Genomic DNA, 19930 nt, shown 5'->3' on the forward strand with positions numbered 1-19930 from the left:
CAGCTCAGGTCATGATCTCAGGGTCCTGGGATTGAGCCCAGCATCTGGCTCTCTGCTCCGCGGGGAGCCTGCTTCCCTCTCTGTCTCTCTGCCTGCCTCTCTGCCTACTTGTGATTTCTCTGCCAAATAAATAAATAAAATCTTTTAAAAAAAACTTGAAAGAAATTTTAAAAAGATATGGAAGCAACCCAAGTGTCTATCAATTCATGAATGGATAAAGATGGGGGTGAAATACTATTCAGCCATAAAAAATGACATCTTGCCATTTGCAATGAAATGGACAGAGCTAGAAAGTATAATGCTAAGAGAAGTCAGTCCACAAAAGACAAATACATGATTTCACTCATACGTGCTATTTAAGAAACAAAACAAATAAGCAAAGGGAAAAAAACAAGAGACACAGAGAGAGAGAGTAAGAGAGAGACAAAGCAAACTGATTCTTCATTATAATGAACAATCTGATGATTACCAGAGGAGAAGGGGGTTTGGGAATTTGTTAAATAGACGATGGGGATTAAGGAGTACCCTTGCCATGATGAGCACAGGGTGGTATTTTGAACTGCTGAATCATGCTATTTTATACCTGAAGCTAAGATAACACTGTATATCAACCAACTGGAATTAAATTAAAATCTTAAAAAAAACAAAAAGGAATTTACACCACTCAACACCAAAAGACAAATAATCTAATTAAAAAATGAACAGAAGACAGGAACAGATGTTTCTCCAAAGACATACAGATGTCCAACAGCCACATTAGGAGATGCTCAATCTCACCCATCATCAGGGAAATGCAAATCGAAACCACAGGCATGTATCAACTCATAATATCAGAACAGCTAAGATCTAAAACTCAGGAACAGGTGCTGGAGAGGATACAGGTAAAAAAAAAAAAAACCCTCCTACACCGCTGGAGGGAATGAAAAGCAGTACAGCCACTGTGAAAAACAATATGGAGGTTCCTCAAAAAGTTAAAAGTAAAAATACCCTACCAGCCAATAAGCACACTACTAGCTATTTACCTAAAGAATATGAAAACACAAATTTGAAAGGATATATACACACCTAACTTACTGCCAAACAAGGGAAGCAGCCCAAATGCCCACTGATAAAGGAATAGATAAAGAAGGTGTGATATAGGGGTGCCTGGGTGACTCAGTCCTTAAGCGGCTGCCTTCAGCAGAGGTCATGATCCCAGGGTCCTGGGATAGAGCCCCGCATCAGGCTCTCTGCTTCTCCGTCTCCCATTCCCCCTGCTTGTGTTCCTTCTCTCGCTGTTGTCTCTGTCAAATAAATAAATAAAATCTTAAAAAAAAAGGTGTGATATACATACACAATGAAATATTAGTTATAAAAAGAATGAAATCCCCCCATTTGTAACAGCATGGAAGGATCTAGAGAGTATAATGCTAAGCAAAATAAGCCAGTCGGAGAATGACAAGTATCATATAATTTCACTCACATGTGCAATGTGAGAAACAAAACACATGAGCAAAGGGGAAAAGAGAGAGAGAGAGATGACAGAGGGAAACAAACCAAGAGACAGAATCTTAACGCTAGAGAACAAGGGACAGGTGGGTGGAAGGGCGGTGAAACAGGTGAGGGGGGTTAGGAGTAGACTTCTCATGATGAGCACCGAGTAACGCAGACATGCTGAGTCACTATACTGCACACCTGAAATTAATGTAACACTGTGTGTTAACTAGGCTGGAAATTTTAGAATGTGGCAAAACAGTGAAAGAGAGATTAAGAAATTTTCAGACAAGCAACATCTGAGGAAATGCTTTTCAAGCAGTCCTCTCTTGCAGAAAAGAAAATCTTTTTTTTTTTTTTATTATTTAAAAATAAAAAATAGAAGTTTTTATTGAGTTCTTTAAATTACGACTCCACGTTTTCCTTCTTACTGGAAAATCTGCTAATCCACCAATCATAATTTGACCAAATTTTTTTAAAAGCTATTTTGTAAATGTGTCACAGACACAAGTGACAGACCCCTACTTTTTTGTAGAGGACCTTACTCTGAATAAAGTCTGGGTTTTTTTTTTTTTTCAGTAAATCTGAGCTGTTTTCTGGTAATTTTACAAACGCAGAACCACCCCATTACTGTCCATGGGAAACGGGTCAGAGAGAGAGATGCTCCTTCAGTTTATCCATGATTTCATTCATCCTGTCACCTGGAATCAACATCACGGTTCGCAAGGGCTTCATCGAGACGTCATCAAAGGACCACCTGCCTCCCAGACGAGTGTCACACTCTTCCTGCACTGAGTAGTTAAACTTCAGGACTGCTTTCTCATAAAAAAATTCTTCCTCTGCATTGGCAAACATTAATTCCTCTTTCTCTTGGTTATTCCCTTTCTTTCTGGAATTGTTTTTTCCAGCTTCCACAAATGTCTTGCTTATCAGAAGGTAGAAGTAACACTTCCCACATGGCTTGTTAGTTTTGTGTGCCTCTGCTAGTTCTTTCTGGAGCTGCTGATGCATGGGCAGCGCGATCTGAGGAGGGACATTGATGAACCTCTCGCTGAGGAGCAAGCCCACAGGCTTGGAGGTGTCGTTCAGATGTGCGTCCAGCTGTTCCACCAAGCCCTTCCCACAGCTCTTCTCACAGGAGCTCAGGATCAGCTCTTTAATCTGCTCAGCACACTGGGTGCCCTTTCTTTCGGTTAGATTTAAAAGACTTATGAATCCAAAAATCTCCTCTTCATCCACATCGCCATCGCTGTCTTCTGAAACATCCGTTTGCTTTATCACACTCCCAATGTGATTCTGTTGAATTAAGAGATCCGTTAGTTCTGACGTGTTCACAGGAGCCTTCAGGAAAAGCTGCTGTAGTAACTTCTTAATTCCGTCATAATCCTTATCGGAGATGGAATAAGCTTCAAACTCAACATTCACTTCCTCGTGGATGCTCTCGTCGTCTTCATCCTCTTCTTCGTCACTGTCTTCATCGTCTTCGTCCTCATCCTCCACTTCATCTTCCTCTTCTTCCTCGCCGCGGTGGACCGGGACGCCTGGGGCTTGCGGAAGCCCACTTCCCACCGCACGCCGCTTGGGCCTGGACGCCATGTTGCCGGCCTCCCAGAAAAGAAAATCTTAAGGCAGTTTTTTTTTCCAGGCTAATGGAAAATTATATAGTTCGAAATGTGGCTCTCTCAAAGGAAGGATAGAAATGCCATGCTAACACTAATCAAAAGAAAAGTAGGGTAGCTATATTAACTTGGGATGAAGCCAACTTCAGGACAAGGGAAAAAGGTTATCAAGAGTAAAGTTAAAAGAGTAAGGTGGGGGCCTATATAATGATGTGTATAAAAACTGTGATTTTTTTTTTCTTTAGCAAAATCCCATTATCAGATCTAAAAATGTGTCAATTATTTTGCATCTAATACCATTTCATGTGGTAGTTTATCATTTGTCTTAAAATACCTATTTTAAAGTAGTTTGTTCAAATTACATACATTGGATTGGTTGCTGTTTCTGAGGTCTTCGTTAACCAAGAATTTTTTATTCAAATCCTCCTTTTTCTTGTTTCGCACGTTGTCATGTTGCAAAAGCCACGTAAATTGTCCAATGGTATGAACTACCTTTTTGACTTATCTCCTTTCTTTGACGTTATTTGAATTGTTGGAGGAGTTATTTTTCCTTAAAAATTGGAACTATTACCTAAAATGCTTCTAAGAGCTATAAAATATCTGGCTGTCTCACTTTCCGTGATGGTAAGATTGATCATTGATGTTCTGGACATAACAGCCTAATTCCTCCTTTATAAGGTTCCCCATCATTTTTTTTTTTAATTGTTTACCTCTCTGCCTAAAACAATTATTTATTAAAAAGTGAAAAATGGTTTGTCGAAAGATGGCGGAGAAGTAGCAAGCTGAAACTGCTTCAGCTAGCCGGAGATCAGCTAGATAGCTTATCTAAAGATTGCAAACACCTGAAAATCCATAGGCAGATCGAAGAGAAGAAAAACAGCAATTCTGGAAACAGAAAAACAACCACTTTCTCAAAGGTAGGACTGGCGGAGAAGTGAATCCAAAGCGACGGGAAGATAGACCCCGGGGGGAGGGGCCGGCTCCCGGCAAGTGGCGGAGCAACGGCGCACAAAATCAGGACTTTTAAAAGTCTGCTCCGCTGAGGGACATCGCTCCAGAGGCTAAACCGGGGCGAAACCCACGCGGGGTCAGCGTGGCCTCAGGTCCCGCAGGGTCACAGAAGGATCGGGGGTGTCTGAGTGTCGCAGAGCTTGCGGGTATTGGAATGGGAAAGCCGGCTACAGAGACAGAGCCGACAGTAAGCTCGCAGCTCGGTGTTACCTTGAACCGGTCGCAGGCTCGGTGAGCTCGGAGCGCGGCCGGAGGTCAGGCAGACGGGAGTAACTGGGTGCTGTTCTCTGAGGGCGCACTGAGGAGTGGGGCCCTGGGCTCTCGGCTCCTCCGGGCCGGAGACCAGGAGGCCGCCATTTGTATTCCCGTCCTCTGGAACTCTACGGAAAGCGCTCAGGGAACAAAAGCTCCTGAAAGCAAACCCGAGCGGATTACTCACCCCGGCCCCGGGTAAGGGCGGTGTAATTCCGCCTGGGGCAAAGACACTTGAGAATCACTACACCAGGCCCCTCCCCCAGAAGATCAACAAGAAATCCAGCCGAGACCAAGTTCACCTACCAAGGAGTGCGGTTTCAATACCAAGGAGAGCAGCAGAATTCCAGAGGAGGAGAAAGCCAAACACGGAACTCATGGCTTTTTTCCTGGGATTTTTTTTAGTCTTGCAGTTAATTTGATTTTTTCTTTTTCATTTTTTTTTTTTTTCTCGCCTTCGGGTAAATTTTTTTTTTTTTAACTGTTACCTTTTTCTTTTTTAACGATCTTTTACTAGTTTATCTAATATATATATTTTTTCTTTTTTACATTTTTCTTAGGTGTTTTCTTTTTTTAAAAATTCTTTTCTTTTCTTTTCTTTTTTTTTCTTTTCTTTTTGTTTTTTTTTCTTTCTTCCTTTTTGAACCTCTTTTTATCCCCTTTCTCCCCACTCACGATTTTGGATCTCTTCTAATTTGGTTAAAGCATATTTTCCTGGGGTTGTTGCCACCCTTTTAGTATTTTACTTGCCCCTTCATTTACTCTTATCTGGACAAAATGACAAGACATAAAAATTCAACACAAAAAAAAGAACAAGAGGCAGTACCGAAGGCTAGGGACCTAATCAATACAGACATCGGTAATATGTCAGATCTAGAGTTCAGAATGACAATTCTCAAGGTTCTAGCCGGGCTCGAAAAAGGCATGGAAGATATTAGAGAAACCCTCTCGAGAGATATAAAAGCCCTTTCTGGAGAAATAAAAGAACTAAAATCTAACCAAGGTGAAATCAAAAAAGCTATTAATGAGGTGCAATCAAAAATGGAGGCTCTAACTGCTAGGATAAATGAGGCAGAAGAAAGAATTAGTGATATAGAAGACCAAATGACAGAGAATAAAGAAGCTGAGCAAAAGAGGGACAAACAGCTACTGGACCACGAGGGGAGAATTCGAGAGATAAGTGACACCATAAGACGAAACAACATTAGAATAATTGGGATTCCAGTAGAAGAAGAAAGTGAGAGGGGAGCAGAAGGTATACTGGAGAGAATTATTGGGGAGAATTTCCCCAATATGGCAAAGGGAACGAGCATCAAAATTCAGGAGATTCAGAGAACGCCCCTCAAAATCAATAAGAATAGGCCCACACCCCGTCACCTAATAGTAAAATTTACAAGTCTCAATGACAAAGAGAAAATCCTAAAAGCAGCCCGGGAAAAGAAGTCTGTAACATACAATGGTAAAAATATTAGATTGGCAGCTGACTTATCCACAGAGACCTGGCAGGCCAGAAAGAGCTGGCATGATATTTTCAGAGCACTAAACGAGAAAAACATGCAGCCAAGAATACTATATCCAGCTAGGCTATCATTGAAAATAGAAGGAGAGATTAAAAGCTTCCAGGACAAACAACAACTGAAAGAATTTGCAAATACCAAACCAGCTCTACAGGAAATATTGAAAGGGGTCCTCTAAGCAAAGAGAGAGCCTACAAGTGGTAGATCAGAAAGGAACAGAGACCATATTCAGTAACAGTCACCTTACAGGCAATACAATGGCACTAAATTCATATCTCTCAATAGTTACCCTGAATGTCAATGGGCTAAATGCCCCTGTCAAAAGACACAGGGTATCAGAATGGATAAAAAAACAAAGCCCATCTATATGTTGCCTCCAAGAAACACATTTTAAGCTTGAAGACACCTCCAGATTTAAAGTGAGGGGGTGGAAAAGAATTTACCATGCTAATGGACATCAGAAGAAAGCAGGAGTGGCAATCCTTATATCAGATCAATTAGATTTTAAGCCAAAGACTATAATAAGAGATGAGGAAGGACACTATATCATACTCAAAGGGTCTGTCCAACAAGAAGATTTAACAATTTTAAATATCTATGCCCCCAACGTGGGAGCAGCCAACTATATAAACCAATTAATAACAAAATCAAAGAAACACATCAACAATAATACAATAATAGTAGGGGACTTTAACACTCCCCTCACTGAAATGGACAGGTCATCCAAGCAAAAGATCAGCAAGGAAATAAAGGCCTTAAACGACACACTGGACCAGATGGACATCACAGATATATTCAGAACATTTCATCCCAAAGCAACAGAATACACATTCTTCTCTAGTGCACATGGAACATTCTCCAGAATAGATCACATCCTCGGTCCTAAATCAGGACTCAACCGGTATCAAAAGATTGGGATCATTCCCTGCATATTTTCAGACCACAATGCTCTAAAGCTAGAACTCAACCACAAAAGGAAGTTTGGAAAGAACCCAAATACATGGAGATTAAACAGTATCCTTCTAAAGAATGAATGGGTCAACCGGGAAATTAAAGAAGAATTGAAAAAAATCATGGAAACAAATGATAATGAAAATACAACGGTTCAAAATCTGTGGGACACAACAAAGGCAGTCCTGAGAGGAAAATATATAGCAGTACAAGCCTTTCTCAAGAAACAAGAAAGGTCTCAGGTACACAACCTAACCCTACACCTAAAGGAGCTGGAGAAAGAACAAGAAAGAAACCCTAAGCCCAGCAGGAGAAGAGAAATCATAAAGATCAGAGCAGAAATCAATGAAATAGAAACCAAAAAAACAATAGAACAAATCAACGAAACTAGGAGCTGGTTCTTTGAAAGAATTAATAAAATTGATAAACCCCTGGCCAGACTTATCAAGAAGAAAAGAGAAAGGACCCAAATAAATAAAATCATGAATGAAAGAGGAGAGATCACAACTAACACCAAAGAAATACAAACTATTATAAGAACATACTATGAGCAACTCTAGGGCAATAAATTTGACAATCTGGAAGAAATGGATGCATTCCTAGAAACATATAAACTACCACAACTGAGCCAGGAAGAAATAGAAAGCCTGAACAGACCCATAACCAGTCATTAAAAATCTCCAAACAAACAAAAGCCCAGGGCCAGACGGCTTCCCGGGGGAATTCTACCAAACATTTAAAGAAGAACTAATTCCTATTCTCCTGAAACTGTTCCAAAAAATAGAAATGGAAGGAAAACTTCCAAACTCATTTTATGAGGCCAGCATCACCTTGATCCCAAAACCAGACAAGGATCCCACCAAAAAAGAGAGCTATAGACCGATATCCTTGATGAACACAGATGCGAAAATACTCATGAAAATACTAGCCAACAGGATTCAACAGTACATTAAAAGGATTATTCACCACGACCAAGTGGGATTTATTCCAGGGCTGCAAGGTTGGTTCAACATCCGCAAATCAGTCAATGTGATACAACACATCAATAAAAGAAAGAACAAGAACCATATGATACTCTCAATAGATGCTGAAAAAGCATTTGACAAAGTACAACATCCCTTCCTGATCAAAACTCTTCAAAGTGTAGGGATAGAGGGCGCATACCTCAATATCATCAAAGCCATCTATGAAAAACCCACCGCAAATATCATTCTCAATGGAGAAAAACTTAAAGCTTTTCCGCTAAGGTCAGGAACACGGCAGGGATGTCCATTATCACCACTGCTATTCAACATCGTACTAGAGGTCCTAGCCTCAGCAATCAGACAACAAAAGGAAATTAAAGGCATCCAAATCGGCAAAGAAGAAGTCAAATTATCACTCTTCGCAGATGATATGATACTATATGTGGAAAACCCAAAAGACTCCACTCCAAAACTGCTAGAACTTATACAGGAATTCAGTAAAGTGTCAGGATATAAAATCAATGCACAGAAATCAGTTGCATTTCTCTACACCAACAGCAAGACAGAAGAAAGAGATATTAAGGAGTCAATCCCATTTACAATTGCATCCAAAACCATAAGATACCTAGGAATAAACCTAACCAAAGAGACACAGAATCTATACTCAGAAAACTATAAAGTACTCATGAAAGAAATTGAGGAAGACACAAAGAAATGGAAAAATGTGCCATGCTCCTGGATTGGAAGAATAAATATTGTGAAAATGTCTATGCTACCTAAAGCAATCTACACATTTAATGCAATTCCTATCAAAGTACCATCCATCTTTTTCAAAGAAATGGAACAAATAATGCTAAAATTTATATGGAACCAGAAAAGACCTCGAATAGCCAAAGGGATATTGAAAAAGAAAGCCAACGTTGGTGGCATCACAATTCCGGACTTCAGGCTCTATTACAAAGCTGTCATCATCAAGACAGCATGGTACTGGCACAAAAACAGACACATAGATCAATGGAACAGAATAGAGAGCCCAGAAATAGACCCTCAAATCTATGGTCAACTAATCTTCGACAAAGCAGGAAAGAATGTCCAATGGAAAAAAGACAGCCTTTTCAATAAATGGTGCTGGGAAAATTGGACAGCCACATGCAGAAAAATGAAATTGGACCATTTCCTTACACCACACACAAAAATAGACTCAAAATGGATGAAGGACCTCAATGTACGAAAGGAATCCATCAAAATCCTTGAGGAGAACACGGGCAGCAACCTCTTCGACCTCTGTCGCAGCAACATCTTCCTAGGAACAACGCAAAAGGCAAGGGAAGCAAGGGAAAAAATGAACTACTGGGATTTCATCAAGATCAAAAGCTTTTGCACAGCAAAGGAAACAGTTAACAAAATCAAAAGACAACTGACAGAATGGGAGAAGATATTTGCAAACGACATATCAGATAAAGGACTAGTGTCCAGAATCTATAAAGAACTTAGCAAACTCAACACCCAAAGAACAAATAATCCAATCAAGAAATGGGCAGAGGACATGAACAGACATTTCTGCAAAGAAGACATCCAGATGGCGAACAGACACATGAAAAAGTGCTCCATATCACTTGGCATCAGGGAAATACAAATCAAAACCACAATGAGATATCACCTCACACCAGTCAGAATGGCTAAAATCAACAAGTCAGGAAATGACAGATGCTGGCGAGGATGCGGAGAAAGGGGAACCCTCCTACACTGTTGGTGGGAATGCAAGCTGGTGCAGCCACTCTGGAAAACAGCATGGAGGTTCCTCAAAATGTTGAAAATAGAACTGCCCTATGACCCAGCAATTGCACTATTGGGTATTTACCCTAAAGATACAAATGTAGTGATCCAAAGGGGCACATGCACCCGAATGTTTATAGCAGCAATGTCCACAATAGCCAAACTATGGAAAGAACCTAGATGTCCATCAACAGATGAATGGATCAAGAAGATGTGGTATATATACACAATGGAATACTATGCAGCCATCAAAAGAAATGAAATCTTGCCATTTGCAACAACATGGATGGAACTAGAGCGTATCATGCTTAGCGAAATAAGTCAAGCAGAGAAAGACAACTATCATATGATCTCCCTGATATGAGGAAGTGGTGATGCAACATGGAGGCTTAAGTGGGTAGAAGAAGAATAAATGAAACAAGATGGGATTGGGAGGGAGACAAACCATAAGTGACTCTTAATCACACAAAACAAACTGAGGGTTGCCAGGGGGAGGGGGTTGGGGAGAAGGGGGTGGGATTATGGACATTGGGGAGGGTATGTGATTTGGTGAGTGCTGTGAAGTGTGTAAACCTGGTGATTCACAGACCTGTACCCCTGGGGATAAAAATATATGTTTATAAAAAATAAAAAAATTATAAAAAAAAAAAAAAAGTGAAAAATGGCAATATTCCAATTCTGATTATTTCCCTCATTTATTAAATTCTTCTCTAAAAAAAAAAAAGCCTTTTCATCATTAGCTGAGAGTATCTGATTACACTAAAATACAGTTAATAGGAGATCAGCAAGGAAGATATTAAATTCTCCTTTAATTGTCAATTCCAGAGAAAGGAAGTGGTGTTCTAAATGGCCAGGTGGGAAGTAATAAAGTTTTTGTTTGTGTTCTATTTTGTTGTTACTGTTGCTTGACTGTGTCTTCTCTTTAAGTATCCTTATTGACTCACTTTAAAAATACATACTCCATCCATTTATATTAATGAAGAGAATCTGATTTTATTTTTGTTGCATGAGTTTTCCCATCTTGTTCAGTGGGAGTTCCTTTGTTTTGGTCTCAAAGTCCTTTGGATATAAAATGATCAAGATTTTATTATTTCTTTCCTTTCTTATACAAATATCACAGACTCACCCTGAACATTTCTTATACCAGTCCTGGAATCAGCCAGATAGAATTTCAAATGTACCGGTTGTTTTAGCATTTCAGAATTCACAGTTTTAGGAACAGGAACTGGACTGTCATTATCTATTTATTTTTGAACAGAATTAGGGTGGATGGAGAGATGGAAAGGCAGACAGACAGATGCTGATAAACAAATATGCACGTAACATTTTTTCAGATATAGAAAGACTCATCAACAGGTTACAGTCTTTATAGATTAATGAATTAACATAACTAGAAAGTAACTTTTGTTAAAGTTATAAAAAGTACACTCTAGCCTTTAAAAACAAGACAGGGAAGAGAAACACCAATAGAGAAGACAGCTTTGGAGGTGATCTTGAGTTTGGTGTTCACAGGAAGGAAGTCTTAGCTAATGGATTTTGACTTTGCCAGTGTTGATGACAAATGTAAATCCCAAATGGAGATGGCTGTAGGCAGTTTTAGGGAAGAGACTGGGAAGATTCCAGAACTTGCAGCAAGATTATACCATAATCTATTGCCATTAACATTTGACTTACAGAAGTCCTTTTGTTGTGAGTCAGTCTCCTTTTTAGTGACCTTCTATGCGTATGCATGCAGATTATATGACAGACTTTATCTGGCACTTACTTCAGTTCTGTGAATAGAATTTTTCACTTAAAAAAAATGTTACCTTTTAAGATATGTGATGTCTCAATAGCTCCACAAAGAGAAAGAATATGCTGATCATACCAATATGGTATTCACAATCCCTTCCACATTTTGGGTGGGGGGTTTAAAATCAGTGATTTAGCATTCTAGTACTTTAGTCTAAAGCATATTTTAGTTAGCATTAGTCATTTTCTCAGCTAAGGTCATGCCTTGGTCTTTACAATAGCAACTCTTCCAAGAAAGTCTTCAAAGAAAGTTTGCTAGATAATATCAAACACTAATGACAACAAGATCTCAAAGAAAGGACTAGTTAATAGCAATGACTTAAAGAAAAAAAAAAAGGCATTCTTTCCTCAGATCAGAGCTTCCTAAACCTTCCAAGGAAGTCTAAATACAGGCAGAGAAGACAGAAACACAGTCTGAAAGGACCAGCTTCAAATAAAACATTTCTGGAAAATCTCTCGTTTTGTAACAGAAATTCAAGTTTATTTGATGTGCTTTTTCATAATAATACTTTTGTTTATTGAGTGCTCAGTAAATGCCACACAAGTGCTTCACACCTGTGTTCCTGTCTAGTTTTCTGAATTTAGCAAATGGAGACTCCAAGAAGTTAAGTAACAGACACTCTCCATGACAGGTCAGGACTTGAACCCAGCGTATAATGTGCCAAGTTTATACTAGAGTTTTCCAGACTCTTGAGGTCACTTCCATAAAAGACATACATAATTCCCTCCATTTTAGAAGCTTGCCGTAAATCTCTAAATTATTGATCCCTCTGCCCCATCCAGAGGAATCTGGAATAGTTGATCCAGTGTGGTCTTGAAGAATAAATCTTTTTAGGGGCACCTGGGTGTCTCAGTGGGTTAAAGCCTCTGCTTTCGGCTCGGGTCATGATCTCAGGGTCTTGGGAGAGAGCCCTGCATTAAGCGCTCTGCTCAGTGGGGAGCCTGCTTCCCCTGCCCCTCTCTGCCTGCTTCTCTGCCTACTTGTAATCTCTGTCAAATAAACAAAATATTAAAAAAAAGAATAAATATTTTTAGCAAAGAACCCTGGTGATTATAATGCATGGAGTTAGGGGCTCAGTTCAAGAAACCATATGCTTGTAGATTTTCTTCCATTTATTTCTATATCAGCTCAGCTCCCTATCTTGACTTTTCCTTGTTGAGGAAAAATTCAAGCTGCTCTATCCTGAGACAAGTCCTATCTGACCTCAGAGGTGGCGGCAGTGGTAAGAAAGGAACAGAATGAATGGCATCGAGGCCCAGCTCCGTGGGTCTCCCTTGCTCCTTGGGCCAGACCAGTGACAAGTGGCTGGTGGCAAATTTATTTTAAAGCTTTGCCCATCGTGGCAGGCACAATGCCTTCTGCTTACCAGGAACACACCTATCTAACAAAAATGTATTTGCTCTCTGTGTTGGGAAAGTAGTATTGGTGACTAGAGGAGAGCAGGGAAATTGAAGATGCATGACATATTGCAGTAAATGAATTTTTCTCCATTTTCTTGGCTAAGTAGTATGGATAAATTATTTTTTTTACATGGATTTAAAAAGGCACCTTTGGTTTTGTATACATGTATAGGGAATTAGCATCTAAACTGATCCTAAAGACTCCTTAGTTTGCACGTTTTAACCACTTTTAAGCATAATATATTTATGTTAAAATGACTTAACTTTCCATAGACAGGCTAGCAGTCAGTCAGGAAGTTATGCTTATTTTGGTAGGATTTAAGCAGTCAAAAAAAAAAAAAAAGTCAACCCCTATTTGGAAATTTAAGAATATCTTTATAAATCTGGTTTCAAACCTCTAACTCTCATAGTGTTGACCATTAAGCTACAGCAGCCTTGGTAGAAATGCATTCCCCCTGAGAGCTGAGAATTGGAATCTAGTTGTTACAATGAAATTTACTTGAAAATTTCTCACCTGCAACATTTATAGAATATTTAGATTTGGAAGAATGTCAGGAAGAAAGCCCAATTTTTGTATGGGTTGACCACCAAAAAGGGTTGCCAGATTTTATGTTTTCTTCTCTTTCCTCCTAAGTGAATTAAAGGGATTAAGGGAATTCTGGTCCATAAGGTAGAAGGCTGCCCTGAGAACTGTTTTGTTCCCCAAGTATAGAAGAATATTTGGATACTGAGATTTGAGGTTCCAAGTCTGGAGAACTCATGGCTCATCTGAAACACTCTTGTGCAAGCACTGAGTTCTTTGTGTGGACACAGAGCCACAAAAAAAGGCCATGTAAGAACAGAAAACATCATCAGCCCTATGACTAAGGACTGACCTTCTGCAGTGACACAGGGTGACAGCAGGAAGAAAATGCTGTGCAGTTTAGTAAGACAACTTTTCCAGATGTGAAGTTAGGTTTCTGTCTTGCAGCGGATTACTTGGGAATGGGATAGATAATGGGTTATCAGTCTAATAGAGCAAATGGGTTTCTTAATTTACCAAGTAATAACAATGCATTTGGAATTCAAATATATAAAACAATTCATATTCTTTGCAAATGTAACCCAAGGAAGGTGACTATGAAGGTATCAATAGAGAAAGGAAAAGTTACGTTCTTACCAGAGTAGCTTGTTGATCCTGCCCTGAAAAGCAAGAGACATGAAACTATTGAAAAGATTACCTGTAAGATATCTCTGGTGCCTCACAACTTGGTTCAACATTGGCTCTCAGCACCTCTGGTTGCTTCACTTTCAGGATATTTAACGTCATTGTGACCCAATTTCCTTATCTTTAAAATAAGAAAAATTACTTATCTCACGTGGTTTTTTACCAGACTGCATGAAAAGAGTTTTGAATAATTCCTGACACTAGAAACATGTCATTCTTGATATGTGTTCTTTGGTTGATTGGTTCTTTAACATTTTGCTTATGGGTAGCCTTTAGGACATGCCTATTACCATATCTGGAAAGATTAATTTATGATAGAGGTTAGTAAGCTCTTGAGTAAAGCTTCCAGATTTATCAAATAAAATTATAGAATATCCGATTAAATTCTAATTTCAATAAATAATGATTTTTTTTTCAGTATAGAACTTCCCAAGAACTTCCTGAATATGTATGCAATAGTCTAACAGCCTTCAAATGCTTTCATAAGTACAGATTTTCTTCTCCTATAGCTCCAGTAAGATGGAGTCATGGAACGAAGTTACCTTCTAAACCAGGTCAAAAAGCAACAACCAGCCTTTGCTGAAACTACTAACAACAGAAGCCATCTTTCCTAGGTGCTTGAAAGCTGTTAGAATATAACCTAGCCACTGCCAAACTAGAGACTATGCATTAAAAATAAACAAAAACAACACAGAAAGAAGCAGAGAAAAGAGATGAGAATGATTCAATGATCAAAAATGCTCTCAGGATCTAAAGATTGCAAACATCTGCAAATCCATCGGCAGATCGAAGAGAAGAAGAACAGCAATTCTGGAAACAGAAAAACAACCACTTTCTCAAAGGTAGGACCGGCGGAGAAGTGAATCCAAAACGACGGGAAGATAGACCCCGGGGGGAGGGGCCGGCTCCCGGCAAGCTGCGGAGCAACCGCGCACAAAATCAGGACTTTTAAAAGTCTGTTCCACTGAGGGACATCGCTCCAGAGGCTAAACTGGGGCGAAGCCCACATGGGGTCAGCGTGGCCTCAGGTCCCGCAGGGTCACAGAAGGATCGGGGGTGTCTGAGTGTCGCAGAGCTTGCGGGTATTGGAACGGGAAAACTGGCTACAGAGACAGAGCCGACAGTAAGCTCACAGCTCGGTGTTACCTTGAACCAGCCACAGGCTCGGTGAGCTCGGAGCGCGGCCGGAGGTCAGGCAGACGGGAGTAACTGGGTGCTGTTCTCTGAGGGCGCACTGAGGAGTGGGGCCCTGGGCTCTCAGCTCCTCTGGGCTGGAGACCAGGAGGCCGCCATTTGTATTCCCGTCCTCCGGAACTCTACGGAAAGCGCTCAGGGAACAAAAGCTCCTGAAATCAAACCCGAGCGGATTACTCAGCCGGGCCCCTGATAAGGGCGGTGCAATTCCGCCTGGGGCAAAGACACTTGAGAATCACTACACCAGGCCCCTCCCCCAGAAGATCAACGAGAAATCCAGCCGAGACCAAGTTCACCTACCAAGGAGTGCGGTTTCAATACCAAGGAGAGCAGCAGAATTCCAGAGGAGGAGAAAGCAAATCACGGAACTCATGGCTTTTTCCCTGTGATTTTTTTTAGTCTTGCAGTTAATATGATTTTTTTCTATTTCTTTTTTTTTTTTTTTTTCTCGCCTTCTGGTAAAATTTTTTTTAACTTATACCCTTTTCTTTCTTAACGTTTTTTAACTAGTTTATCTAATATATATATTTTTTCTTTTTTATAATTTTCTTTATTCGTTTTCTTTTTTTAAAATTCTTTTCTTTTTTTTTTCTTTCTTCCTTTTTGAACCTCTTTTTATCCCCTTTCTCCCCCCTCACGATTTGGGATCTCTTCTAATTTGGTTAAAGCACATTTTCCTGGGGTTGTTGCCACCCTTTTAGTATTTTACTTTCTCCTTCATATACTCTTATCTAGACAAGATGACAAGACGGAACATTTCACCACAAAAAAAAGAACAAGAGGCAGTACCGAAGGCTAGGGACCTAATCAATACAGACATTGGTAATATGTCAGATCTAGAGTTCAGAATGACAATTCTCAAGGTTCTAGCCGGGCTCAAAAAAGGCATGGAAGATATTAGAGAAACCCTCTCGAGAGATATAAAAGCCCTTTCTGGAGAAATAAAAGAACTAAAATCTAACCAAGTTGAAATAAAAAAATCTATTAATGAGGTGCAATCAAAAATGGAGGCTCTCACTGCTAGGAAAAATGAGGCAGAAGAAAGAATTAGTGATATAGAAGACCAAATGACAGAGAATAAAGAAGCTGAGCAAAAGAGGGACAAACAGCTACTGGACCATGAGGGGAGAATTCGATTGATAAGTGACACCATAAGACGAAACAACATTAGAATAATTGGGATTCCAGAAGAAGAAGAAAGAGAGAGGGGAGCAGAAGGTATACTAGAGAGAATTATTGGGGAGAATTTCCCCAATATGGCAAAGGGAACGAGCATCAAAATTCAGGAGGTTCAGAGAAAGCCCCTCAAAGTAAATAAGAATAGGCCCACACCCCGTCACCTAATAGTAAAATTTACAAGTCTCAGTGACAAAGAGAAAATCCTGAAAGCAGCCCGGGAAAAGAAGTCTGTAACATACAATGGAAAAAATATTAGATTGGCAGCTGACTTATCCACAGAGACCTGGCAGGCCAGAAAGAGCTGGCATGATATTTTCAGAGCACTAAATGAGAAAAACATGCAGCCAAGAATACTATATCCAGCTAGGCTATCATTGAAAATAGAAGGAGAGATTAAAAGCTTCCAGGACAAACAAAAACTGAAAGAATTTGCAAACACCAAACCAGCTCTACAGGAAATATTGAAAGGGGTCCTCTAAGCAAAGAGAGAGCCTACAAGTGGTAGATCAGAAAGGAACAGAGACCATATACAGTAACAGTCACCTAACAGGCAAAACAATGGCACTAAATTCATATCTCTCAATAGTTACCCTGAATGTCAATGGGCTAAATGCCCCTGTCAAAAGACACAGGGTATCAGAATGGATAAAAAAACAAAACCCATCTATATGTTGCCTCCAAGAATCTCATTTTAAGCCCGAAGACACCTCCAGATTTAATGTGAGGGGGTGGAAAAGAATTTACCATGCTAATGGACATCAGAAGAAAGCAGGAGTGGCAATCCTTATATCAGATCAATTAGATTTTAAGCCAAAGACTATAATAAGAGATGAGGAAGGACACTATATCATACTCAAAGGGTCTGTCCAACAAGAAGATTTAACAATTTTAAATATCTATGCCCCCAACGTGGGAGCAGCCAACTATATAAACCAATTAATAACAAAATCAAAGAAACACATCAACAATAATACAATAATAGTAGGAGACATTAACACTCCCCTCACTGAAATGGACAGATCATCCAAGCAAAAGATCAGCAAGGAAATAAAGGCCTTAAATGACACACTGAACCAGATGGACATCACAGATAAATTCAGAACATTTCATCCCAAAGCAACAGAATACACATTCTTCTCTAGTGCACATGGAACATTCTCCAGAATGGATCACATCCTCAGTCCTAAATCAGGACTCAACTGGTATCAAAAGATTGGGATCATTCCCTGCATATTTTCAGACCACAATGCTCTAAAGCTAGAGCTCAACCACAAGAGGAAGTTTGGAAAGAACCCAAATACATGGAGACTAAACAGCATCCTTCTAAAGAATGAATGGGTCAACCGGGAAATTAAAGAAGAATTGAAAAAAATCATGGAAACAAATGATAATGAAAATACAACGGTTCAAAATCTGTGGGACACAACAAAGGCAGTCCTGAGAGGAAAATATATAGCGGTACAAGCCTTTCTCAAGAAACAAGAAAGGTCTCAGGTACACAACCTGACCCTACACCTAAAGGAGCTGGAGAAAGAACAAGAAAGAAACCCTAAGCCCAGCAGGAGAAGAGAAATCATAAAGATCAGAGCAGAAATCAATGAAATAGAAACCAAAAAAACAATAGAACAAATCAACGAACTAGGAGCTGGTTCTTTGAAAGAATTAATAAAATTGATAAACCCCTGGCCCTACTTATCAAAAAGAAAAGAGAAAGGACCCAAATAAATAAAATCATGAATGAAAGAGGAGAGATCACAACTAACACCAAAGAAATACAAACTATTATAAGAACATACTATGAGCCACTCTACGCCAATAAATTTGACAATCTGGAAGAAATGGATGCATTCCTAGAAACATATAAACTACCACAACTGAACCAGGAAGAAATAGAAAGCCTGAACAGACCCATAACCAGTAAGGAGATTGAAACAGTCATTAAAAATCTCCAAACAAACAAAAGCTCAGGGCCAGACAGCTTCCCGGGGGAATTCTACCAAACATTTAAAGAAGAACTAATTCCTATTCTCCGGAAACTGTTCCAAAAAATAGAAATGGAAGGAAAACTTCCAAACTCATTTTATGAGGCCAGCATCACCTTGATCCCAAAACCAGACAAGGATCCCATCAGAAAAGAGAGCTATAGACCAATATCCTTGCTGAACACAGATGCGAAAATACTCATGAAAATACTAGCCAACAGGATTCAACAGTACATTAAAAGGATTATTCACCACGACCAAGTGGGATTTATTCCAGGGCTGCAAGGTTGGTTCAACATCCGCAAATCAGTCAATGTGATACAACACATCAATAAAAGAAAGAACAAGAACCATATGATACTCTCAATAGATGCTGAAAAAGCTTTTGACAAAGTACAGCATCCCTTCCTGATCAAAACTCTTCAAAATGTAGGGATAGAGGGCACATACCTCAATATCATCAAAGCCATCTATGAAAAACCCACCGCAAATATCATTCTCAATGGAGAAAAACTGAAAGCTTTTCTGCTAAGGTCAGGAACACGGCAGAGATGTCCATTATCACCACTGCTATTCAACCTAGTACTAGAGGTCCTAGCCTCAGCAATCAGACAGCAAAAGGAAATTAAAAGCATCCAAATCGGCAAAGAAGAAGTCAAATTATCACTCTTCGCAGATGATATGATACTATATGTGGAGAACCCAAAAGACTCCACTCCAAAACTGCTAGAACTTATAGAGGAATTCAGTAAAGTGTCAAGATATAAAATCAATGCACAGAAATCAGTTGCATTTCTCTACACCAACAGCAAGACAGAAGAAAGAGAAATTAAGGAGTCAATCCCATTTACAATTGCACCCAAAACCATAAGATACCTAGGAATAAACCTAACCAAAGAGACACAGAATCTATACTCAGAAAAGTATAAAGTACTCATGAAAGAAATTGAGGAAGACACAAAGAAATGGAAAAATGTTCCATGCTCCTAGATTGGAAGAATAAATATTGTGAAAATGTCTATGCTACCTAAAGCAATCTACACATTTAATGCAATTCCTATCAAAGTACCATCCATCTTTTTCAAAGAAATGGAACAAATAATTCTAAAATTTATATGGAACCAGAAAAGACCTCGAATAGCCAAAGGGATATTGATAAAGAAAGCCAACGTTGATGGCATCACAATTCCGGACTTCAAGCTCTATTACAAAGCTGTCATCATCAAGACAGCATGGTACTGGCACAAAAACAGACCCATAGATCAATGGAACAGAATAGAGAGCCCAGAAATAGACCCTCAACTCTACAGTCAACTAATCTTCGACAAAGTAGGAAAGAATGTCCAATGGAAAAAAGACAGCCTCTTTAATAAATGGTGCTGTGAAAATTGGACAGCCACATGCAGAAAAATGAAATTGGACCATTTCCTTACACCACACACAAAAATAGACTCAAAATGGATGAAGGACCTCAATGTGCGAAAGGAATCCATCAAATTCCTTGAGGAGAACACAGGCAGCAACCTCTTCGACCTCAGCTGCAGCAACATCTTCCTAGGAACAATGCCAAAGGCAAGGGAAGCAAGGGCAAAAATGAGCTATTGGGATTTCA

At 39.5% G+C, this 19930-nt stretch overlaps 1 protein-coding gene across 1 annotated transcript; it reads right to left on the bottom strand.

Moving 5' to 3' along the window:
• Positions 1–1832: 1832 nt before the first annotated feature.
• Positions 1833–3077, bottom strand: LOC131838499 (BRCA2 and CDKN1A-interacting protein-like). Its single transcript, XM_059184735.1, has one exon. It carries the CDS (start codon positions 3067–3069, stop codon positions 2122–2124), a length of 948 nt encoding a protein of 315 aa, XP_059040718.1. The 5' UTR covers positions 3070–3077; the 3' UTR covers positions 1833–2121.
• Positions 3078–19930: the final 16853 nt, after the last annotated feature.

Source organism: Mustela lutreola, chromosome 8, assembly GCF_030435805.1.
Source record: "Mustela lutreola isolate mMusLut2 chromosome 8, mMusLut2.pri, whole genome shotgun sequence".
Lineage (NCBI taxonomy): Eukaryota > Metazoa > Chordata > Mammalia > Carnivora > Mustelidae > Mustela > Mustela lutreola.

Excerpts from the sequence above, each read along its gene's own strand:
- LOC131838499 (XM_059184735.1), bottom strand. The coding sequence starts at position 3,069 with ATGGCGTCCAGGCCCAAGCGGCGTGCGGTGGGAAGTGGGCTTCCGCAA.